Below are 26,027 nucleotides of genomic sequence, written 5' to 3' on the forward strand. Positions count from 1 at the left end.
ATATATTTATTAACAGTATTCTTTAACCTTTCTAATCTTTTAAATTTATAATTATGTATATTTTACATAATGTGAAAAATAATACTGTACATACTGTAAACATAAAAATACAATCTAAAATTAATGTAAAAATTAATAGAAATGAAATTTACAAAATCAATTTTTAATCTTTGCTTGTGCTGGGTTGTGGATTGTCAGGGTCATGTTCTTGGGTTGTGGTAGGAGATGTTCTCTTGATGAGTAACATGCTGAGCTTTGTTTTAACAGTTTGTTTCTTTTTTTCTTCATATATCTCACGATAACAACGCACAGCATCTTGAATGATACTTTCAACCTTTGTGAATCGTTCGAGATTAGGGTCCATTGCTTTGAAACTGGCGAGAGCTTTATTCAGTTTAGAAAAAGAATCTGATAAACTCTTTGCAGTGAATTTCTTTATTGGCTCCTCTTCTTCTTTCTCTTCTTCCTCTCTCGCTTTTTCTTCTGACACTCTCTGTGCTTCCAATTCAATCAACTCTTCATCCGAAAGTTCTTTTATTTCACAATCTAGCAACTCATCTACGTCTTCTATTTCACATTCTAATTTAAGATTTTTTGCTAGTTTAACTATTTTTTCTGTAACCACTTCCAGTTCCTCTCCGTTTTCAAATCCTTCAAATGTATTTGCATAACATTTTAGACACTTTTTCCAAATTACCGACATACAATTCTTTGTTACACATTCCCATGCAGTCGAAATATTCTTGATACACTGAAGAATGTTGTACTGCTTCCAAAAGTTTCGCAAAGATAAATCAGCATCAGAATCTATCTCTTCGATGGCTTGTGCGAATGTCGTTCTGAGATAGTGAGCCTTGAATGCTGAAATAGCACCCTGATCCGTGGGTTGAATGAGAGCGGTTGTGTTATGTGGCATAAAAATCACTCTAACATCATTTTGAAGGTCGTCCAGATGAGGAGGGTGGGCAGGGGCATTGTCCATAATCAATAAAATCTTGAAAGGAATACCTCTCTCTGCAAAATATTCACGAGCCTGGGGAATAAAGCAGTTCATGAACCAGTCTTCGAACAGTGCTTGAGTCATTCAAGCTTTAGGGTTTGAACGGTAGTAAATGGGCAGTGTGTGCTTGTTGATGTGCTTAAATGCACGAAGGTTTTCTGAACGATTAATGAGAAAAGGCTTCAGCTTAAAATCCGCGGCATTCCCACCAACTACAAAGTCGACTGATCCTTAAAAGCTTTGAATCCTGGCATCCTCTTTGCTTCTTGGTGTATGTACGTACGATTAGGCATGCGTTTCTATCGCAAGCCGGTTTCATCTACATTAAATATTTGTTCCGGTAGATAACCTTCTTCTTTGATTAAAGAGTCGAAACCATCAATGAATTTTTGGGCTTCACCTGCACTTCCTGCTTCTCCTGTGACACGTACAGTATGCAAAGCAAATCTTTTTTTTTAAAACGCTTAAACCAACCAGTACTAGCTACTTCTGTGTAATCGTCTTTGGCACGTGATTTTAAACTCTGAAACAGACTTCTAGCATTCGCTTGCACTGTGCAAAGGCTCATGGGTGAATTTTTCTGTATTAAATCTTCCATCCACATAAACAACAATTTCTCCATTTCATGGATGGGTCCCTGTCATTGTTTGGTTAAAATTGTAGACTTCATAGGTGCAGAACCTTTCACAGCCTCTCGAATTCTTTCTTTGTCCTTAAGTATCATCAATAGCATGGAATGCGATAACTTCAAGTCACGTGCTATCGTATTCACTTTCTTTCCACCTTCATACTTCTGGATAACTTTCATTTTACACTCTAAGTCAATAGTTTCCTTGACTTTTTAGCTGGCGTATCTGTAGATGAAGGTAATTTCCTTTTACTAGACATTTTATGGGTAGTATTTCAGTAGAATTTTAATTAATACACCACACGCAACAGATGCTTGAAAGCAACTGAGTGTATGTGAGAGATAGTTATCGTAAGCGGGTTATCGTATGATAACTATCGTATCCTATAGTTATCGTACACGCAGCTGCCTGATTTATTATTAATTTATTCAGTAATTTATTTTATTTTTTGTGGTCGTAAGTGCGGACGATTGTAAGTCACATAGGTTGTAAGTCGACGACCAGGTGTAATTACTCCATACATCAAGGATATCTTTTTCTCCAGTTTTCATATCACTTTTATCATCTCTAATTCCTTTTACAGAACTTTTCCCTCCATTTCTGAGCTTCTTCAACAACCTCCAGAATATCTTGCCACCTTCTTGATATTTATTTTGTATGTTCTTACCAAAGTCTTCCCATGACTTTTGTTTAGCTATTTGTTTAGCTTTCTTACATTTGTCTCCGTACTCTCTAAGAGTGCAAGCTGACTTATTTGCCAGGAACTTTGGATATGCTTGCCTCTTTAACTTCCTGTGTCCACCATGGAGTTCTGATTTTTTCCATCCTTGCGGACAACCTCACCACATACCTCTCTGGCTGAATCAGTCAATTTTTTCTTCAGAGCTTGCCACTGAATCTCCAAGGTTTGGTTCCTGTTCTCAAACTCTTTCATTTTTTTTTTTTTTCAATAATCTTTGTGTATTTTAGTCTACAGTTCACATCTGAGAGCTCAACTTTTATTCACTTTAAAACTTTCTTACATGTTATTCTTTTCAATATGAAATTCGATTTTATCCTGCTCAAGACTAAAAGGGGATCACTTCCAATTTCAAATCCTCTATATACTCTGGTATCCTGCACCAGAGAGAAAATATCACCATCGACAATAACATAATCAATGAGACTTTTCTTATTCCTTGCCTCTTCACGAATTTGTGCACATTTTTATGTTGGAACATGTTGTTAGTAATAACCAGTCCATGTCCTGAGCAGAAATCCAACAGGTATTTGCCATTATTATTAGCTTTGCTCTTTTCTCCAAATTTTCCCCAAATATTTTTGATCTGATAATCATTTCCCACTCTGCTATTTAGATCTTCAACAAGGACCAGCTTTTCATTTTTCATTGTGTCAGCTGCTTTCTCTAAAGCCTCAGAAAATTCCTCCACTTCTACCTTAGCAGAACCTTCTGTGGGACCATAGGCACAAATAAATCTCATTGTCCAGTTCTCTAGTCTGATATTTGCCCACATCACTGTACTTGAAACTGCCTGCCATTCAAGAAGATTAGCCTCGTATTTAGTGTTAAATACTATGGCTACTCCTTCTTTTCCTTGATTGTCATTGCCTGAATATATTTTGTATTTATTGCTCAGAAAGATCTCACCAGTTTGTCGTTTTTGTTTCAGTTACCCCTATTTTATCGATCTGATACTTATCCAGTTCCTCTGCTAGCTCCATTTCTTTGCCATTCAGACTTGTTATGTTGACAGTACCGATCTTGAACTCTGGCGATATTGAGTCTGGGTGAGTTTTAGGATTTGTTCCAGTAGCTGACTTTTCGCTGTTTGCCCTTGTTCCTTGGTGAAAACAATGGGTGGCTTGTTTAACCAGGCAATGCCCTAGCCGGCATGAAATTCTGTCATGTCATGCCATCATTTTGTATTTTGGTTTAAGCCAATAAGAATACAATTTGGTTGTAAATCCCAAATTGCCAGCCCATCCTCGTTCGTTCAGCATTCAGGCAGATACCTAACAGGGTGCACCATGAGAAGGTGAAGATTAGGTCAGATAACCTGGTCAGTTCTCTGCATTCCTTTAAAAGCTATGTGGTGGTCTCCTCTCAGTTATACAGCTTTGTCCCTTAAGCACCTCTTAATAAAACTAAAACATTATATACTTTAAATAACTACAAAATCAACTGGATCTAAGGCCTTCTAAATTAAATCTACACTTTAGATATTTTCTTATACGAAATATTAAAATCATTCATTCTCTGACTCATTCTGTTATTGGATTGTTTGACATATACTTAATCACGTCTATGACTGAACACCTTGTTTTCACAACAACAAAAATGTTCATCAGAGTCCATTTCTTTGTTAGGGCCTTTTCCAGAAATATAAACATTTGCTTCGTTTTTTCCATGGGATCCTTTCTTATCACCCTTATGTAGCATAGAATATTATTCCCTCTTGTCTCATTGAAGTGTAAATACTCTTACCTCTTGCAGTTTAATTTGATTTCATCAGTTGCTTTTTCCATAGAAATCCGGTGTCCTTAAGACAGAAGAAAAAATTTTCCATTCAGCGTTTCTCGAACATTCAAATGGGATCCTTAGAAAGTTGACTCTAATATCTTCTTCTATAAACTAAACACTTGTTGACAGTCTCAACTCCTCCAGTTTAAAGACTCACAGTTCTAAGATTCCTTTTCGAAATGCTCTATTATTATTCTTCTGACTGTCACGTAAAACTTAAAAACTTCCTAACAACAAAATTTCTCCAGTTTGCATTTTTAAACTTCCATTAGTTTCTCTCGTTTTCCTCGTTACTCCAATACTGAACGCGCTCTCTGTCAGTTGTCAATCACACATCAAACATCAGCGGGCATATGCACTCCATGCAAATGGCAAGCAAGAAGTTATGTATAATGGCTGACACATTGTCTTTCTTTACCGACAAGAGAATATCTTCACAAAACACAACAAATATTTCAACACTTAACAATTTTAAATTAAAAAAAAAATTGAAATGATACAACTATCAAAATCTAGTAAGTACTTCTAAATTTGAAACGCTTTACATTTTATTTACAATAATAATATCAATAACAGGTATATCACTAGCTGATATATGTGTTACAAAACCAAAACTAATAATATATTAACATAAACAATTTGAAAAATATTCATAATTTTAAATTATGAATATTTTTAAACTATGATTATTTTTAAACCATTCTTCGGGATATCTACATCACCTTTATTAAATAATGCCCCTATCAATTTTGCATAATCAGCAAACAACCAAGTATTTTCCTCTTAAATCATTTAATATATCAATAATATACCAATTAAAGAGTAGCGGCTGTAGTACAGTCCCTTGAGGCACTCCATTAGTCACCTTCATTCTCCTAGATTCCACTCCATACATATACTGTCTGTCAGCCATTGCCCTATACATGCTACCAGCTTCATATCCATTCCAATTTGCTCTAACTCATGTAATAGTTTTCATTGTGATATTCTGTCAAATGCTTTTGCATATTCCAGCACTATTATGGCATAGCCATTTTCCTTATCTAATTCTGCTATCACTATTATAAAACATGAGTAAATTACTAAGGCAGAATCTACCTTTTACAAAGCTGTGCTGCACCATTCTCCCCTTAGAGTATTATATTCCTATCTACCCATTCCTAGTGATGTGTAGAAAGGCTTATGTGTTCGTCGTACATGTTGTTTAATTTTGACGGTATATATCAGAGTAAATAATTATTTATTGACTTATTGCTGATATTATAACCAGCATCTTCAGAGCACAAAAACACAGTTTGTCACAGTACACGAGACTATAACAACATGGTGTAACAAAGGGACTAGTTTAACAAAATTGTAGCAACAACACAAAGACTAAAGTCCTAATTAGGTGCCCTCTATCTTTAAAAAAAAAAAAAAAAAAAAAAAAAAATACAGAGAGAGAAAGCAGGTACTAGTTATGTCTTAAGATGACTGTCTCCCAAATCTTAGGCAAATTTCTACAGCCATATTTGTTGAGATTCGGAGTATGTTTCAAGGCTTCTGTTGCTTCTAAGAACAATCTCTCTGACTTGTAAAAGCTTCTGTGCAGTACTTTTGTTTTCTTCCAGTTGATTGTGCAGGGGTATCCAAAGCATGGTCTGCTAGGCCCGACTTGCCATAGTGCCAGATGTATCTTTTATGTTCACTGATGCAGATGTCCGCAGTTCTTCCTGTTTGACCATAGTAAGCTTGATCACACGAGCAGAGTACTTAGATTTACTCCTGGATGTGAATAAAGGAGGGATGCTGTCCTTAGGTGAATGGATGAGAATTGCTAATTTGACACACGGTCTGAATACAGTGCGTAGTTCATGTTTATTGAGAATTCTAGATATTTTTTCTGATATGCCTTTAATGTATGGGATAATGATTGTTTTGTTGTAGTTCTCTGTGGTGGATAGTGGGAGGGGGGGGGGTTCTTAGGAGCATTTAGTATTTTGTTAATCTTATGGAGATTATAGCCATTGGCCAAGAAGGTGTGGCATAAGTGAGCCAGTTCAGCAGCAAGAGCATTGTCATTGGAACAGGTTGCTCTCGCTCTGTGGGTTAGCATTTTTAAGATACCATACTGTTGAGAAAGGTGATGGTGTGATTGTTTGTATAGATATCTCCCTGTATGTGTGGGTTTTCTAAAAACTGAGAATGATAAGGAACCATCTGGAGGACATGTAATTAGTGTATCCAGGAAGGGCAGACAGTTATTAGCTATTTAAATGTGCTAAGAATGTATCCAATGCGCCTGGGCCATGTGGCCAAATAGCAAGCATATTGTCAACATAGCATAGCCAAAGTGTTGATTTGAGAGTGGCTGTATTGATAAGTAGTTTTTCCAGGTATTCTATGTAGAAGTTGGCTAAAGGGTGAGAAAGGGAGAAGCCCATAGCTATCCCATCTAATTATTTGTATATTTTCCCTTTCCATGTGAAATCTCCTGCATGTATTGTAAATGTAAATAGTTCAGATATATCAACGGGAAAGTGCGACTTTAGCAGATTAAGGGTTGCTATTACAATTAGTTGTACATTTGGGAATAGTGAGGTGATACCAAAGCTCACCATTAAGTCTGAACTTTTTCTAAATTTAAATCTTTTAATTTATCTAAGAGGTATGTGGATAAACCTTCTTTTTGAGAAATTTAGTTAGCTGCCCTTTCTCTTTTTCAAGTTCTTTGGCTGCTCTTTTTTTATTTGCACTGGATATTTTTTTTTCGTCTCCATTATGCCCAAATTTATTCTGAAGTAAAAAATAAAAAATTTGGTAAGACAAAAAATAAATGTAAATAAAAAAAAATGAAAATACTTAAAGAAATGCATAAATTTTTCACTGGTTTGTAAAGCCTCAGGTTAAATTTTGAATCTACTTACCTCAGTGTGAATTAACTACATATTCACTGTGAGTTTAGCAATCAACAATTCTATGATTTACAAACCAAACAATGCGTGTGGTCTGTTCTACAAAAAAAAATGCCCGAATGTCTCTTCATAATAGAGGTTAAGCTGGATACACGTGAGTGAGTGCCTCACGTTCTAACTGGCGAATGCACGCTGCATGTAATAAAAAAAACCAGTAGTGTAAGGCATGCCCCCCTATAACAGAATGCTCTGGACAAGCATTGGCTTGTTTAGTGCTTCCACCAGCTTTATACTACACAGCAAAAAACAACTTGCAGTTTTTGCTGAATGTTATTAAAAGTTGCTGTATTTATTACAACATATTTAGTGCATATCCACATTTAAAAAAAAAAAAAATCAACTAAACGCCTTTTATTCCCGAATAGGGAGTAGGCGAGGCCTTTATACCCTATCTAGCTTTTGGAGACTGAGTGGGCAGTTCAATCTCCACCGGTAGCCAATCAGAGAGAGCTGGCCCATGTCTATCACTAATTATAGCAGCCACCAATGAAGAGGCTGGCAAACAAGTGCTGCCATCTCTTGGTACCTAACCCTAACAAGATATATCACTGTCTGAAATAATGTGGGTACTGCGGTCGATTTTCTTGAGTTTACGGGACGAAAAACCCGCTTGCCTGTGCCAGAGATCGACTAACTCGGGAACCGGTCGAAGATAAACTTAGAAAAAGTTCCTCCAGTCAGCGACTAGACTAGAACCTAGGTCTAACTTCAAGCAGTCAAGCGCAGAGGACGCAAGCGCCACTTCCACTGAGCTACACAGGCTTTATCCACATTTAATAAACACTAATATTGAAACATGTTTTTATTTTATTTTTTTCTACTCACTTCAGTACCCCTTGAAGAAGGTGCCCCGATGTGATGCATTGCCTACCTACCATGTTAAACTGGCCCTGGTAATAGCAACCAATTAAATAATCATTTACAAAGAATGAAAATCTTCCATACTTTCAGGATAGGAAGACAATCATTCTGATTTATGAGGGTGGTCTGAAAAGTTCTCGGCCTCGACCATAGATGGCAACACTACTGGCAAGATTTTTTTTTTTCTAAGTCGGTACATCTGTCATAAGCATCCATGTGAAATTGCAAGCCATTCCATCAAGTAGTTTGTTTTATACAGCTGTCTGAAGCAAAAGTGTTGTCTGTATCCCTTGAAAAGGATAAAATTGAGTATCATGCGGTTATAAAATTCTTTGTAAAAGAAGGTTTAATGCCAAAAGAAATTCATTTGAAGTTCATAAAAGTTTATGGGCACTCTTCTCCTTCGTTTTCAACAATTAAGAAATGGGCTGCCAAGTTTAAATGTAGCCATACCAACCTTGAAGATGAATCACGTGAAAGACGTCCAAAAAGTGTAACAACACCAGAAATCTTTGATCAAGTGCATGATATGGTATTGGATGACCGGCGAGTCAAAGTGCATGAAATTATAGGCATTTCAAAAGAACACGTAGGATATATTTTGCATGAAGAATTGCAAATGAAAAAGCTTTGCGCAAGATGGATGCATGCTCACAGCAGATCAAAAACGCACTCGCATGAAAATCTCTGAACAGTGCTCTTGGAGCATTTTAACAAGAATAAAACTGAATTTGTGCATTGATTTATTACTATGGATGAGACTTAGATTAACCATTACACACCAGAATCCAAACAGTGGACAGAAGCTGGTTGTTCAATGCCAAAGATAAAGTCGGTTCCATCAGAGGAAAGATCATGACATCGATGTTTTGGGATTTGGGACTAAAGGCATTTTGTTTATTATCTTGAAAAGGGTAAAACAATAACTGGGGAATATTATTCCAATCTTTTATCCTGACTAGATGAAAAAATTCATGAGAAAAGACCCAGTTTGCAGAAGAAAAAAATCATCTTTCATCAGGACAATGCATCTACTCACAAAGGTGTTTTGGCAATGGGAAAATTAAGGGATCTGCACTATGAATTGTTGGAACAACCACCCTATTCCCCAGATTTGGCTCCCTCTGACTTCTGTCTCTTCCCAAAACTAAAGCTCTTCCTTGTCGGGTCAGCATTTTTCTTCGAATCAAGAGGTGATTGCAGCCTGAGAACTACTACAGGGATGGCATAATGGTGCTGGAATAAATGTATTAGTCTTAAGGGAGATTATGTTGAAAAATGAAAATAATTTTGAAATTATAAATTAATTTTTTCATTGTTAGACCGAGAACTTTTCAGACCACCCTTGTAGTTGGCATTCCCTATTTGAGTTTTAAAATTATGCCGTGTTATGCAATTGGCTCTCATTATAGCAAACAGCAGAGCCCAAAAGAATAGTTTGTTATAACGAATTCCCTTTATGAATTTGTTATTATGAGAGTTGACTGTAACTTGCAACATTTTCTGCATAGCTAACCCAAAATGTTTTCATTGCTACTTATATTTTGCAGATTCATGCTAATTGTAGAGTTCGCCGTGTATACTTTTCTGATAGACTGTATTCAGAAGATGAGCTTCCTGCAGAATTCAAGTTGTACATACCTGTACATAATAAAGCAAAAGCCTCTGCATAAAAAGAAGTGACTTATTTGTAATTGTTGCTCTAGAATAATACTTTTTTTTTGTAAAAATTTCATTCTTGTTTTAATATATTTTAGTTTAGTTACGTTTTTATTAAATAAGCACACTGTTTCTTTTCAAGTAAGAAATATACTCCACAGAACTGCCATGCCATTTATGAATAATCATGCCACCTTGTATATGTACTTCATCAGCTGGAACATTTTAAGAACTTTTTCAATTTCTCAGAGGCCAGTTTTAAATTTTTGGAATATATTATGGCAAAAAATAAAGTTTTATCTGATAATACTGTTGATTGGTTAGTTAATGAAACATACTTTTATGAGTAGGTAGCACAGATTTTGTGCTATTAATTTTAATATTTTATTTTTCTGGAATAAAATGATAAAATATTTATTATAGTGGAATAACAGTGCAACTTGAGCAAGCTTTCAGCAACAACATCAAAAGTAATTTTTTTATATGCTTCAGTACATCTTTCAAGCAAGGCAGATCTTTATTGTAAACATACTTCACCATATCAAAGCCTTTATTATAAATTTTTGTTTTCATTGTGTACACCTAACCCTCGTATAATGCGGTACTTATACAACTCGGTTTACAAATTGTAGTAACCCTTGTTCAATTTGGTACTTATACAACATGGTTTCGAAATAACACAGTCTACAAATTGTATTAACCCTTTATCTTTTCATATATTTTTCACAATGCGACTTAAAAATCAAATTTTGTCTTCGTTAAATTTGAGTCTGCCCGTATCGCACATGTAGTTATAAGTAACAAATTTATATTAGGGGAAATACTCTTTAGCATGCATGTACGTCAATTTTTTACCATATATATATTGTTTATTGTTGAAAATCATCTTTGTTTGCTGCCAGGAAAGCGCTTTAAAAATCATAAGTGTATTAATCTCAAGCTAAACACTTTATTTTCTGGGGAGTTACATACAATATGTAATGCTTTTTTTATGTAAAAAATTTATTTTTATATTAATGGCTACTTTGAGGGCTTTTGCGATGGTCATAAACAACTAGTGAATCAATTCATGTGGAAATAGATTTAAATGAGGAACTGGTACAGTTAATAGATTACGTTGAACCAAATGGCGGGGAAAGTTCTGCCGAAGATTATGATTGCGTTAAAGAATTCGATTCAAAGAAATTAGCAGAAGGATTGGACTGGGCGAGGAAGTTATTTTACGGATAATGATCACTCAATGGAGTGCACTGGAAAATACACGAGACAATTGGATATTTAACTCCATATTATGAACTTAATAAAAAAAATTGCAGCATAGTGATAATAAGGTCTTATTTCTGACTTCTTGATAACTAAACTAGCCGAAGTAGACAATGAGAATCAGTAGCACACTCAGGATTTAATCTTGCAGGGCGGGGTTGAGAATACACACTACTCATTGCATACGACCTATGATGGCATCTGCAATGATCGCTGATAAGTAGTATAGAAATAGAAGACATGATGCAACATAAATTTAAAAAAATTAATTTTAATTAGGAAAAGATTTTGGAAAATTTTCTATTTTTTTTCTTTGGGGGGACAGGGCCCCCCTTTCCCCCCACTGATGAGAATTATGCAAATGATGTCCAAGAGATTTGAAGTGATGAGACGTCCAGCCACTCATAAATAAAGAACATCTTCGAAATGTTATTTTTGAAGACAGTGATGACGATTAAAATATGCGATTTTATTTTGCCTAAAACATTTATGCATTATGTGCAATGAAGTTTACGTATAATTTTTATAAGTTTATACTATGTATTGTTTCATAGTTTGTTTTCTTAGCTTACTTAATTACCTGAATTAAATAAAAATATTTTTTTGTTGGATATGTCATTGTTTCTATAATTAAAAAAAAAAAAAAAAAAAAAAACGATTTTGGAACATAACTCTACTTTTTCTGTGTGATCTGAGTCTCTCATAACGCTGCATTTCCATTGAACCTAACATCCACGTTATACGAGGGTTACCTGTACTTATTTTCTAAGCAGTGCTGAACACTTGTGGTGCATTTGCTTCCTGGTTTTAGTGTTCTTACACTTATTTTCTATTGTTTCTTCATTCAAAATTTTTAGTGGATTTTCAATAAAATGAGTTTTTATATGACTTCCTATTTTACTGAAAATCTACATAAAAATTTAGAACAAGGAAACAATGGAAAATGAGTGTATAAATTTTCAACGAAATAGTGGATTTATATACAGCATGGCTCAAAAGTCATGAAGGGGTTTAAACATTTTATACCTTTTATTTTCTGTTATAATGAAATGGGTTTTTAATTAGTTATGAGTTATTCACATTTTAAACCCCTTTTATTTATGGACCACTCTGTCTGTATATGTAAAAATCGCCCTTCATTTTTTGATCAATCTCCCTTTTAAAACATTTTAAAAGGGAGTGCAGTCAAGTAAAAATATTATAATTAAAAAAGAGAATTAAATTTCATCAATTAAAATTTCTTTATGATGAAGTTATTTTTTTAAAAACTGTAGTTTATCACATAAAATAATTTTTAGACTTGAACTTTAAATCTGCTTTGGATTTGTCAAGTATCAAAACCGGGTCTTTCCAAACCCTAAGTACAACAAGATAGTGCCATTAAACACTATCTTGTAATATCTGCTGCTGTCTTTAATGCGTTATTTTATTATCTTTACTATTCTACACATTTTTTCTATATGTTTTCCTTTCTTACTCTGCCTATATTAGTAATATCTCTTTATCTTTATTCTAATTAGGTAGATAAACATAGCACGAAATATTATTACGTGCTATGTTTATCTACCTTTCGCACTACGAGTCTTATGCCTAAGATACTAGAAAATTTATTTAACTGAGACTGCGTCACTAATATCATTAATTAGCATAAAACTCAATAATATGGCCTGTAGATTTCTCTCTCTAACACAGTTTTCTTCAATAAAACTTTACACAAACAGTTGTAGTCTATTCTTTTATTTAACTTTACGCTTCAGCTAACTCGCTTAGTTTCCCACTCACAAATCCGATTTATTTAGAAACCGTGCAGTTGTAAATAAACAATCAGGCAGTACTCTTTTAACAAAAAAATCAAAACACATTTTATTTACATTACTATGAAATATACACGAATTTAAACATTAGGGAGATTGTTTTCTCTATCCATCAATCAAAATTCTTTAGCATAAATTAGAACCTTTTTACTTCAACATTAATTGATCTCTTTAACTCAAAAACTTATTTACTCTCTGCTTACAATTTCAACTTATTAAACCTAGCTTACTTGCAAAGAGTTATCATAAAAGAGTTATCTTTTACAAACTTTATATCAACTTCCAACATACCAATTGATTCTCTTAAAGACACTTATCACTATTAAACAAATATCTTAAAGGTCCTTCTAATACACCTTATAAGAGGAATTATATAAAAGTATGTAACTTACAAATGCTCTGTATTGTACATTCAGTCAAAAGTCTTTCACTAAAAGTTCTATGGCAATTCTTTCATCTCAGATCTCGAACTTCCTTCAGGAAATTTGGCTTCAGTAGTATCTCATTGGAAAAAATAGCTGGCTGTAAACTCGTACAGCTCCGGCAAAAGGTTGCTTTCCCATGGTGTAAAGAAAAACTTCCGAGCAAAGGTGCTTAGGGTAATTGGGCTCGCCGAAAATGCCTGGACGACTGCTGCTTTTGTCTGCCGTCTAGAAAAAGCTCGAATTGCCACTTCCACTAACTCCAACTGCTGCCAATTGTCTCACCAGGATCCCTCTCTCTCTGGACTGGAAACTTTTCTCTGGTGATTGGATCGTCTCCTTTTGGCAATTTGAAGCCCTGTCTGCGGCCTAGAAGCTCCGTCTCTGCAACTGTTGGAAGTGGGAAGCTCTCTGTCTAGTGACTTTTGGATCCGGGAAGCCCTCTCTCTGGCGACGTCTGGAACTGGGCAGCCCCTCTATGCTCGGCTGTCCCTTTTTATTATGCCTTCTCTGAGAACTCGCATGAAGTTTGTAACCCCCAAAGAATTCGGCACGATTCTTTCATCTTAAGTTTCAAGTTCGGTCAGCTCTTTGTTCTCTTCCGAGCTTTCTGTTAATTGTAATTTGTTGGCCATCGGAAAGTTGTTTGAACCTTTCTGACTGACTTCGGAGGTGTTTATGTGCAGAGCTTGTAAGCCTTTCACATACACACAAAATTTCATAAACCTTTCTTATGCCACCATGTAGATCTAATACATACAGCTCTGGCAGTAAAACATTGCCTTGTTTTTTAACACTCTGAAATATTCTTATTAGAGGAGTATATACAGTCAACTTCCAAAGGGTTATTTACAAAAATATCTAGTACAAAATATACAGAGACAAACAAGTTATTTTTTACAACATTCTTATGGGACTTGACCTAAGTAAAAAATCGATGTAATGTGCTTTGGAACATTTAAGCTACAGTCGAGTTTTTACGGTACTTAGGGTTTGGAAAGACCTGGTGTTTTGACCTATTTACAATATAATAGTAGTAATAATAGTAGCAATGAATTTTTTTTTTCATATACAGGTAAAAATGTAGTTGGGCCATAGATTTTGGACACTAATATAGCTATGAAATAATGGCATCTTGTACTTCCAAACTATTACACTGAATATTTGATAGTTCATTTATTTTTGTACATCGTCCCTACTTCTTAAATCCAATGAAAATGTGCATTATGCATATTTGCCAGGATTTAGGCTTAGAGGTTATCTTTAAAGGTTCATGCCAATACTGAAGTGGCAAGCGGAATTTCGATCTTAGTTTCTTGGAATCGTCACATCGAATTTTAAGATACTGGAAATAAATGGGGAATATCACGAGTGCACTAATTTCACAAATCCCAAGCTTTTTTCAGGATCAGTTAGCTGCTCACTACTATAGTATGCCCACAGTTGAGAGAACTGTAGCTGGCACAGTGCCAAGAAGAGTCAATTTGTGTTGAAGGGAAGAAAGGGATAAGGTGATGTACATATTCGTCACCAAAAAGTGAAATCACGTGCTTTACACAAAATTTTCCAACTGTTATGCAAGCAAAATAGTTACCACTTTAAAAACTACAATGTTCATAAAAGAAAAGCTAATTTTCTGTAATAATAAACAACTCCCAGAAGATTACCCTATTATCGGAACGGATTCTCCTTCTGCTATGCACAGAAGTGTCAAGAGGTCTTGCATCGGTGATTGAACAGTAATGAGTAAACATTCTTATCAAGTTATTTATACCCAATGTTCATAAACAATGTTCACAAACTAATGACCTCCTCTATATAGAAGCAACGATAATTGAAATCATCGTTGCTTCTATAAAATGTTCAATTATTTCCCTCAGTATTCTTTTGATGTAGCAGCCATCAAATTAAATGGGCTACTTAATATGGAAATAGTCTAGTTTATTTTAATAAATGGAAGGTGACTTTAAACAGTTTTGATGTTATATCAGTTGACTAAGTTAGTCAGTTTACCAGCAAGTTATTTCCCTTTGGGTAACTCAGATTTTTGCACCTCACAAAATAGACAAACCAGCCTCTCAACACAGGCAGAAAATGATAAAGCAGAAAACAAAGCCACTGTTGTTGCCCTGATAACTGGTTAGTTCTGCTGAATAGGTAACAGAAATGAATCAGACCATCCAGCTACATCATATTTGCATTCAAGTCATGATGTCACATTTGAGACTAAAAAAAAGATGTAAATAGTATCCATCTCCACAGCAGTCAGTTGCTTCCTAATATGACTATCGATGCCATTTTTCACACCATGCTCTTTCGCGTAGGGGGGATTTCATTGATTTTACAGGCCACTCTAGGCCTGTAAAATCCTTGATAGGCATGATTGATTACAGCTCAAATACTTGATTACATTGCATTGTACAAGTTATTCTAACAATGTAAAAGTAACCATAAATTGAACATTTATGATTCATAAAATAAAAAAAAAAAATCTTGGAAATAATTTTCATCAAAGATCAGAAGTCATTTAGCAAGGAAATAAATAGTCTTAAATATTTTTTGCATATGGGTCACAAGTTTATCTGATTTCTTATAGTCATCTGATTAAAGTGATTCTAGTGGCTAGGTCAATTTGGAAAAAGTTAATTGTAATATAAAAAAAATTAGCAGATATATTATGGATAATTTTTTTTCTTTTGCATTTACCAAGAAAGGGGAAAAATTATCAGTTTATTATAAATTTCATATTACAGTACACACTTTTGAAAAGCCATGTGAAACATAAGAGCAGTAAGTTCATCTGAGTTGCAAAAAAATTCATACATAATTATATACACTCAGGGAAGGAGTGCAACATTACTACATATATATAAGACTGCACTAACTACATAAAATTATGGGGGAGAATAAAATAAAGTGGCTAAATAGCACTATTTTGCAGGATTCTTCAATACTTACCCAATCTATCTGACTTAATTACCATTTTCCTAACTTCTGTATAAGAATTAATATTCTTTTATCAGATTCTTGTATTTATTTGGAACAATTTCTTTTTTATTGATAAACGTAGATTATTGAACATTTATTTCCATGCTTTGCTCCTTTATGGGATTTGAGAATATATCTTATGCATTGTCTACTAAAGAAAACACCTTAATATTTAGGTATTCGTTATCATTTTAAGAAAAATATTAGCCTATAAACTTATAAACATAACTGAGGTAATATATGTTCAATAAGGTATATTTACTGCATGCTGAATTATTTTGAGTCAAAACTGGCGTGCAGTAAATATACCTTATTGAATATATATTACCTCAGTTATTTTTATAAGTTTATAGGCTAATATTTTTCTTAAAGTGATTGAATGCGAATATAGTTTTACCATTTTTAATTTTAAGATCTATGTAAGCAGCTCACTTTCCATTACACAAATTAGTCTACGTAATGGACTGTTTAAAACTGGGAATTAAATGGATGAGTTACAACATTGATCAGGAGTTAAAGAGAAGCATGTGGAAAAGATTCATAGATAGAAGGGACCTGCAAGCCCGTGATTAGTATAAATCACAAAAGTGAATGATATTGTAAGAAAGCCAAAATCAGGGTATGAGAGAAGATTAGCTGAATGAGCCGAGAGTAATCTGAAACAGTTTTCTTCAGTATGTGGCAAGTAAAAGGAAGAATGACCACAGTAGAATGATTTTGATTAATGCAGATGGTAGGAAAGTGACAGCAACAGGAGACATAGTTGAATTATTGAGTGATCACTTTGCAAGGATGTATCATCCAAGTGAAGATGTTACAGTAATAGATATATGACAAGAATAGAGAATGTTGAGGTACATAGGATATTATAGAACCTGGATGTGAGTAGTTATGGGTTTGAACAGGATGTCAGCCTGTGTATTACAAGAATGTGCTAGGGAATCGGTAGTGATTTGACTAGATTGTTAAATCTCAGCTCGGGCAGGGTCCCAAGGGAATGGAAGAAGGGGGGAGGGATAGTTCCATTGCATAAAACAGGCTCCAAGACAAGAAGTAGCAAATTATCAAACAATTAACATTTTGGGAGTAGCTGTCAAGGTACTGGAGAAGTTGGTTAAAAACAAAATTCAGGAATTGATGGGGGAGCAGCATGGCTTTGTTAAGGGCAGGTCATGCTTTAGTAACTTACTTTTTATAATAAAATGACAGCTGATTTGGATAAAGGGAATGGCCACATGGTGATACTGCTGGACTTCACAAAGGCATTTGACAGGATACCCCCATGGAATTCTGATACATAAGTTACATGAACTGGATAGCAGGGCAGTGGCTGGAGACACCAGACAGTAATTTCTAGTCACAGACCTTCCTGTAGAAGGTCTGACTAGTGGAGTGCTACAGGGCTCTGTACATGGGTCACTGCTATTTAATTTGTACATTAATGATATAGGAAATGATCTGAGTGGAAATATTCAGTTATTAGCCAATGATGCAAAGTATAGAACAATAGTCAATGATTATGTTAAAATTTTTCAGGATGATTTAAATAGACTGGCAATATGGGCAAAGGAGAACAGATGTCAGTTTAATGTGGCAAAATATAAGGTTATGCGTTTTGGGATGAAAAGATTACCAGCTGGAGAATAGTTTCATAAGCCAGAAACCGAAATGGATGCAATTTTAGTAAGGTGTTTAAAGAGTTTGGGGTAAAAGCAAAAAGTCTTGAATTTTCTGAGGAAATATTTGCTTATTATAGTGAAGAGGGATCATGATAGAGAATCAGATGAAACTACAGAAGAATTTCATGAACAAGAATATTTACTGGCATGTCTCTCTACATCACTACTTGAACAAATGTTGTGCACACACACACCACCTTATCTCTTTGTGCAACCTCTGATATGACAAAAAATTCTTGTGAGCTGTCACATATGTATCAACAAGTAAAAAAAAAAAAAAAAAAAAATGCAATTCTCTATGGAAAACTGCTGAGTGACCAAAATCAGCAGAAATAATTCCAAATATATTAGTAAAAACTCTCAATAGACCAGGTAGAACAACCTACAGTATATGACTCTCTAAAAGAAATTTTAGCTATCAGAGATGGGTGCTATCAGGTATTTGAGGTTCCAGACATAAAAATATGCTACAAGAGGATGAATTCAAATATATTAAAGAGCATTTGACCTGTGCAGCACTGGAGGTAAAGGCACTCAGCATACTGCAAGATAAGAAGGATACTTATGGAATTCTAATGCCATGCCTGCTCGCCTTAAGATGAAAATGTGAAATACTGCAGGAATATAACTGTGTACATGAAAAACCACTTTCAGAAGTATTTTTAAATAGCGTTAAAAGGAGATTTAGTGACAATTTCAGTACAGCTCAGGTATAAAATGTGGCAATTGCTGCCTTATCTTATCCATGATTTAAAAAATGATGGTTCCCATGTATTGAATCTTTATGTCAAGAGCACACTACATTCATTGAATTACAATTCTCCTCAGTGGACAATGATCTTTTTGACTCTGGTCATCAGTGATGATCTGTAGTGATGAATTATTGCATGTAGAGTTCCAAATATGTTTTTCAATGATAAAGATCAAGGGTTGGACATTTTCAGATACCCTGATATTAAAAAAAAGTATTCATAAAATACAACACTCCTTTATCCACTTCTGCTCCAGTAGAATATCTTTCTTATGCTTACTACGCTGAACTTTCCCAAGTCAAAATAAGATTATCTGACGAACTTGGAAAGAAGTGTTGTTGAAAGCAAGTTTATGTGTTAATAAATAACTTTTAATCATATAAATTTAGTTTGTAATATATAATTTTTCGTGTTAACATTTCATTACAATAATGAAACAATAAAGGAATATGGGTTTCTTAAACATTTTTCTTTTCTAAAATTGTGTGCATTTAATATAACATTATTTTGAGCATAGTAATTAGATCCAATGTGTCATGTTTATTATCATATACACCAAATTCTCCATTTACACGGTAGATTGGTTCCAGAAAAACACTGTGTAAAAAAGAATACAGCGCATACGAAAAAAATAGAATGGTCCCAGATGTGAAAACCCAATACGAACAATAAGTTATTTTCAAACAAAACATATGAAAATCAATGAATAAAACTATTTAATTTTAATGGAATATTTTTTATTTTAAATACTTATTTAAATTATATACATATGTATCTTTCTAAAAGAAAATAGTGTCAATAATAAAACAGAAATTCAAAAAGGCCCAAATACACTTGTGTGTATGGTTATTAGTTAAATTTTATTCGCAATCACTTTTTGACAATAGTCACATTCTTTTGTGTGAGAATGGAATGAAATCACTTCCATCACTCGAAACACTTTGGCCATCCTGTTTGTACTATAATGACAAAACGTTTTCTTCAGTAAAAGGAACGAAATTAGCACTAATTTCTAATAATTCTAATCTCAATTAATCGTTGAGATCTTGTTTTGACTACATCAGTATTTCCCAATGTTTTTTGGATCATGCCCCACCTCAACGCCTCAAAGATTTTGATGCCCCCCCCCCCCCCCTTGCCGACAATGGTGTTTTGAGAATATCAGTGATGAATGCAACATCATTTTCCAATTGCCCCATATTGAGAAACACTGAACTAGATCTTTGTAAAATTCTTCATATTGTACCATACATGACTTCAGTTCATGTTTAAAGTGTTCAGCTTGTCAGTATTTGGATCATGTGTAAGGTAATGACTGTGCAATTTACTAGTCATTTGAAGCCCTTCTAAATTTAATTAATCCTGCAGTGATGGAATCTCTTCATCATCACCACTTTTTTTTTCATCAAGATTCTTAAGGACAGCTATTATTTTGTTATCACTAACAGCCTTATCAACCATCAATTCTTGAATATCTGCAGACGAAAAATCATCAACTCCTTCTCTGCCAACTGCATGTGCTAATCTGATGATACTGGGATATTCAGTTGTATGTAAAGGTACAGGGTTTTTCTTTTTCACACATTCTGGCCAAGTAGCTTTCCAGCATGCATTTAAAATTGATGGTACAATTCTGATAATGCCAACTTATCAAGTTTGATGCAATCCAAAATAGAAAATTTCTCTCACACATCAATAACTGTCAGTAAATTATCCTTATCTAGTTTATCCAAAATGTATTGGAATGTTCTTCTTATGTAGTAAGTTTTGAAGGTAGCAATCACTGGTTGTATTAGGTGGCAGAAAACAAAATTCCACATTCGGGTGTTCTAAAACAGGATGGCCAGGATTGTCTGTAATTAATAAAACTAAAGTCCAGATTTTTTTCCATCAAATAGCGTTTAATTTCTGGAAAAAAACATTGATGAAACCATTCATTAAAAATTCCCTTTGTAACCCAACCTTTTTTCTTTGCCTTCCAGTGCACTGGTAATATGTTAAAACCCACAACTTTCATTGCCTGTGGTCTTACGGGTTGATTAATGAGTAATGGTTTTAATATACGATCTCCTGAAGCAATGCTGCAAAATAATAGAATTACACAACCCTTAGCTGCTTTAAAGCCACCAATACTTTTCTGTGATTTCGCTATATAAGTTCTACTTGGCATTTTTTGTCCAAAAAAAAAAAAAAAAAAAGGCCAGTCTCATCTGTGTTCCAAACTTGATCAGGAGTGTAGCCACCATTTTCAATAATTCAAGTTTAAGTACATATGTACAGTTCTAGGAAATGATAATTATAATGAAAATATCCTTTTTAACAGAACTGAATTGAAACAGAAATTTTAAAAATATTAGTGAATTATTGAACTGTGTTAAATCAAAACACACCACATAAAAAGAGAATTAGCTGTATATATTTTTTAATTTTAATGTTCAGCAAAACATTTTTTCAGAGAACTGTATTATGTAAATATATTGTAAATGATTGATTTTTTTTATGTCAAAAAAGAATCATTCCTGTAAGAAAGTAATAAATGTGTAAAAAACATCTTTTGCACATTTTAATTATTTATTTCAACTTATAAAATTTTAGTTAATCAAAATTGTTAAATTTATGATTACATACAGTTGATGTCAATCACAGGAGGAGGATATAATTTTTATTGACTGATTAAAAATTAAGATTAATTTCTTGATCAAATCTAGTTTACTTATGCCTAACTGTACTGTACTGTAGCATCTAAAGAATTTGAAAAAAGGCCACACGAAAAAATCCCAGTCCAACAGCAACATCTTGTCAGATGAGGTATAATCACGCATCACTCCTAGACAAGGTGCCTATTCCCTTTGGCCTCCAAACAATGGCAAACAATATTCATTTGGATGTGGCCAGCATTCCATTAAAATCTGAACATCCTAAGAGCAACATTTCATATCAAAAGAAATAGCAGTCTTAAAAATTTATACAACAAAAATAGTTACAACCAAAACAGACAAGAGTAACGATGCAACAACTGTCATAATGGATCAAACAGAATAATCCAGAAAAATGCACACTTTCCTAATCGACTCCTCTGCTTACCAGGTTATAGATCAGGATTCCATCATGTCTCAAATGAGAAAAAGTATTAAAAAAAAATTAAAAAAAGTAGTAAAAATTATTAAAAGTTAAAGTTACATCTTGGCCCAAAGATTACCAAAAAATAAAAATAAATAAATAATCTTACCATTATAAACCATCGAAGAAGCAGCCCCTCCCCCCCCTTCATTTGTACCATGTCTCCTGGTGTCCAACTCCCCCCCCCCCACATGTTGTAAATATCAGTCTGTACCTTTGATATTTGATTATATGTGGCAAATATGATAATGTTCGGTACCATTATCCTATAGCATAGGCACCTCCCTACCACCTATAAACAGACACTAAACCATCGCTCCCCCCCCTCTTTCTTTCTCTCTCACACACACACATGCGTATGCATATATGGGAATTAATGAAATTCACCACACACTGCTACTTTTAATGGAAAGAAAAAATACACAAAGAGCTATAGATAGGATAGCTATGGGTTATCCCATCTAGCCAATTGAAATCTAGGGAGGTTCCACCCATACACAAACCAAGCCTGGCTATGCTATGTAGACTGTTTGCTATTTAGTGATCAATTAAGGTAAGGATGATATCCAAAAAGATATCAGCCTCAGACCGTACTCTTCTTAAGAGTACGGTCATTTTTTTTTTTAGTCTCTGTCTAAATGGAATTTTCAGGCATGATTATATAAGTGACCTACTTTAATACAATACGAGCTACAAAATAAATCAATACATTCCTTCTTCATTTTCTTATTTTAAATAAGTGGGCAATAAACAACACTCCTAAAAAGAAAATATATTTATTCACATGTTTAGCACGGAGAAAAACATAGAAATTATAATCCTATAGTATATGATCGTCCATTTGGATTATGGATGGGAACAACATATGGTTTTGAGATGCACCACTCATACCAAACATTACGCTGTGTGACACAACGCCAAAAGTGAACTTTCAACTGGGAGCCAGCCTGAAGAGAAACAGGATCCTAAAAAAAATAAATAAATAAATGTTTTGTGGGATAAAGTCTATTAACTTCTAAGATTATCTGCTAACAGAATTCATAACTGTCTTACACAGTATAAACACCACTAGAGGGACAAAATAATATTTTTCAGGTTTGCCATAAGAAGAAAATTATCATAATCAATTCCCTAATATGTACCCTCAAGCTCTTATGACAGCACTATATATGTTCGCATTATTATTAATTTCGTATCAACAATTTACCTTCAAATTAGTTTATTACTTGTTAGCACTCCAATACTGTTGCATCAAACATTTCGTTCTTGTAAGGCACTTCTGACTGAATCAGTCAATCTAGATCATCTTCCTCTGAGTTTCTTTCTTGTCATCAAACGCCTGCTTTGCTAACCTTTCCTTACCCATTCTATTTAAGTGGACATACCACCTTAGATTAGCTCTGCTCACACATTCTTGAATGCTAAGAATGTTGAGTTCCTTTCTAATATCTTTAGTTTTAATATGACTGTCACTGATGCATCTGTTCACTCCCATAAATTTTTCTCTGAACTCTCATATTGGTGGTCTAGTCTTTAATCGATTAGACTTTATTTCTAATCCAACTCTCACATCCACAACTTAAAACTGATTTGAAAACTATCTTGTATATTGCTAGTTTGATATTTTGGCTAATTTCTCTCTTATTCCATATAATTTTTTTCAATTGGCTCCCCATTATACCAGCTTTGCATATTCTATTGTATATTTCTAAATTTAATTTGCCATCTTCACTAAAAAGTACATCTAAATAGCTGAATACTTTACTTCTTCTACAGGTTCTCCATTGAGAATGTAGCTAAAGTTTTCTATGTTCTTGCATCACCTCTGGGACTGGCTCCTGCCGATGAGACTTCAATAAAGGTTGAAACCAGTCTGGGGAGTGACCCTTCCCATAATGCATAGAATTATACATGTCTGTAAGGATATGTGCTTTGCATTATGGGATATTAAGACAAGTGATGTGAGGTCATTAGCTTCTTTATACGAGTAGTCCCAGTCTGGAAAATAATTCAGGTGCAAACTTGTTTGCTTACACTTGGATAAAGGATTAAACCAAGAATATATAATTTCTTGGCTTTACAACATACTTTTCTAACTGAATCAACCCCTAGAAGAAAATTACTGATCAAAAAATACTAATGAAGGTTTGATGGCGACAATGTGATTTATAAGTTGAAAAGAAGTTCTTAACAGTGGATTTGAAGATAGGTATAGTCTCCTTTCTTAGTGTGCTATTTTTTGGAACAAAGAAAAATTTGTTTTTTATGTTGGAGCTGAATCATGACTGGATGTTGAATAGCTGTTGCATGCATTTTAACAGATGCAGAAGAATGGAGGAATTACTGATGTCAAATCTGATGAACAGGAAATATTTTTAGAAAATGCAAACAGTGGAAACTGAACATATGTGAAAGAGTGTGGAGTGAATTAGTGAGAGATGGATCATTAATCAACCTAACTGCTCTTTTCTGTACTGAGTCAAGTCAACTTATCAAGAGAAACAACTCTAATATTCTCTTAGGGCTTATGACCTAAGAGAACATTAGAGTTGTTCATTAGAACACTAGAGAACAGTATTCAACAGTTGGATGGATGCATTATTTCTACAGTTAATAGCAGTCCAGAGATATTTTTTGGAAGATGAGGAGGTGATGTTTAAGCCAAGGGAGATGTGAATGTTGTTGAAAGCAATACCAGAAATTTTTCCTTTCTGCGAGAAATAAAAACAGGATTGTTTTTCTATCAATGAAATTAACAAAGTTATCGGAACTTTAATGAAGAAAAGAATGTTTTGGAGATCAGAATTTAGGATTGCAGAAGTTTGTGTGCGATGCTTGTCAAATGTAATAGGAGTGCATACTATGTCATCAGCAAAACTGTAATTTGCAGTAAAATGGAGAAGGTTGTTGATATATATAAAAGCAGGGTTGTACTTATGCACAGGTGCACAAGGCTCTAGATGGGCTCCCCAAAAATTAGGGCCAATTTACGAGTCCCAAACAACGAGGGAGTGGCCCCAGAGCACTCTAGTGTCTCAGGGGTACTAGAGTGCTGAATGAGAGACTGAAGAACATAATGGGTAAGCATAGATTGGGAGAGAGAGAGAGAAATGTAAATGGTGAACTGAGAAAATATAACGTAGTAATAATTGGCACAATCCTCCAGCATAAGTGTAACCTGGGTGTCATGAGATGGCAGAATCAAATAGATCATATTGCCATCAGTCAAAGGTGAAGGGAAATGTTATTAGATGTCCGAAATAAAAGAAGTGCTGATATTGGCTCAGGTCACCTAATAGGATCTATGCAGTTATATATTTGAAAAGATCATCAGGGGAAAACATTAATAGATGGAAATTTGATATTGCTAAGTTACAAAATGTTGAAGTCTGAAATGAGTTTAAAATAAAGTTAAGGGAATATATGAATAGTAATTTTTATGGAGGAGAGGATATAAGGAATGATATAGAGGCTAAATGAAAAAAAGGTAAAATAAAGTCCTTAATGATACAGCAGAACATGTTGGAAACTTGGAGACTAGTGGATGAAAGAAAAAAAATAAAGCTAAAATTATGTGCAAGAAATACTCCCCAAAAAGAAAATGAACTTGAAGATAAAGTTAAGATTTTAAATAAAAAAAATGTTAAGAGAAGTGCTAGAAAAGATAAATGGCAATGGTTTGAAGAACTGGAAATGAGGGCACAACAAGCTACAGTTAAGTATAATAGTAGAGACTTACACAGTATTTTAAGAAGACTCTGGAGAAGCATGCATGCAAAAGAATATCCCAGTGAAGGATCTCAATGGAAAAATTCTAGTGTTAAACAGACACTAGAATTTTTGTGTCTGTTTAACACTAGAATGGCAGAGACAACATTTTAATCAAATCTTGAACGTTAGCAGTGATATAATACAAAGAGAAATAAAAAAAATGTGTAGATAAATTAAAAATTGATACCAGTTCACCATCTAAATGAGAGGTAAAAAAGGCTATTAAGAAATGAAAAATGGCAAAGCGACAGGACATGGTATCATGGCAGAGGTTCTAAAATCTGACAAAACAACTATCACAGATATGCTCTACCCACTCTTCCAAGATATTTGGGGGAAAGAGACATTCCCTAGGGATTGGAATACAGGAACAACAGTAAAAATACCAAAGCTTTCTTTGGTAAAATGTATTCGCTGTTTGTGAAATATGAAAAAGCCTTGGATTTCATTGATAGATTGTGTGTGGAATGCACTTCAAAACAAAGGAATGTCACAGAAGATAAACCTCATAAAGGAAGAATATAACAAATTCCAATGCCAGGTGTTGCATGATTGGATATTAGTCACAGCCCTGTATCTGGAGTATGATAAGGA

General features: G+C 34.2%; 2 protein-coding genes across 2 annotated transcripts in view; one reads left to right on the forward strand and one right to left on the reverse strand.

Annotated features, from left to right (window-relative positions):
* Bug22 (cilia- and flagella-associated protein 20) overlaps window positions 1-9,933 on the forward strand; it is a 56,314-nt gene extending 46,381 nt beyond the window's left edge. The window contains exon 5 of the mRNA XM_090408165.1: window positions 9,516-9,933. Coding sequence (XP_090264291.1) covers window positions 9,516-9,638 — 123 coding nt within the window. The 3' untranslated portion in view covers window positions 9,639-9,933. The remainder of the gene's footprint in view (window positions 1-9,515) is intronic.
* A 12,489-nt stretch (window positions 9,934-22,422) lies between these two features.
* Window positions 22,423-26,027, reverse strand: part of csul (protein arginine N-methyltransferase 5) — a 176,954-nt gene continuing 173,349 nt past the window's right edge. Inside the window, exon 17 of the mRNA XM_090408092.1 lies at window positions 22,423-22,627. Within this exon, the coding sequence (XP_090264218.1) occupies window positions 22,475-22,627 (153 nt within the window). The 3' untranslated portion in view covers window positions 22,423-22,474. The remainder of the gene's footprint in view (window positions 22,628-26,027) is intronic.

The sequence above is a fragment of the Typopeltis vanoorti genome, chromosome 18, assembly GCF_054136105.1.
Source record: "Typopeltis vanoorti isolate ZY-2024b chromosome 18, IOZ_Tvanoo_1.0, whole genome shotgun sequence".
Classification (NCBI taxonomy): domain Eukaryota; kingdom Metazoa; phylum Arthropoda; class Arachnida; order Uropygi; family Thelyphonidae; genus Typopeltis; species Typopeltis vanoorti.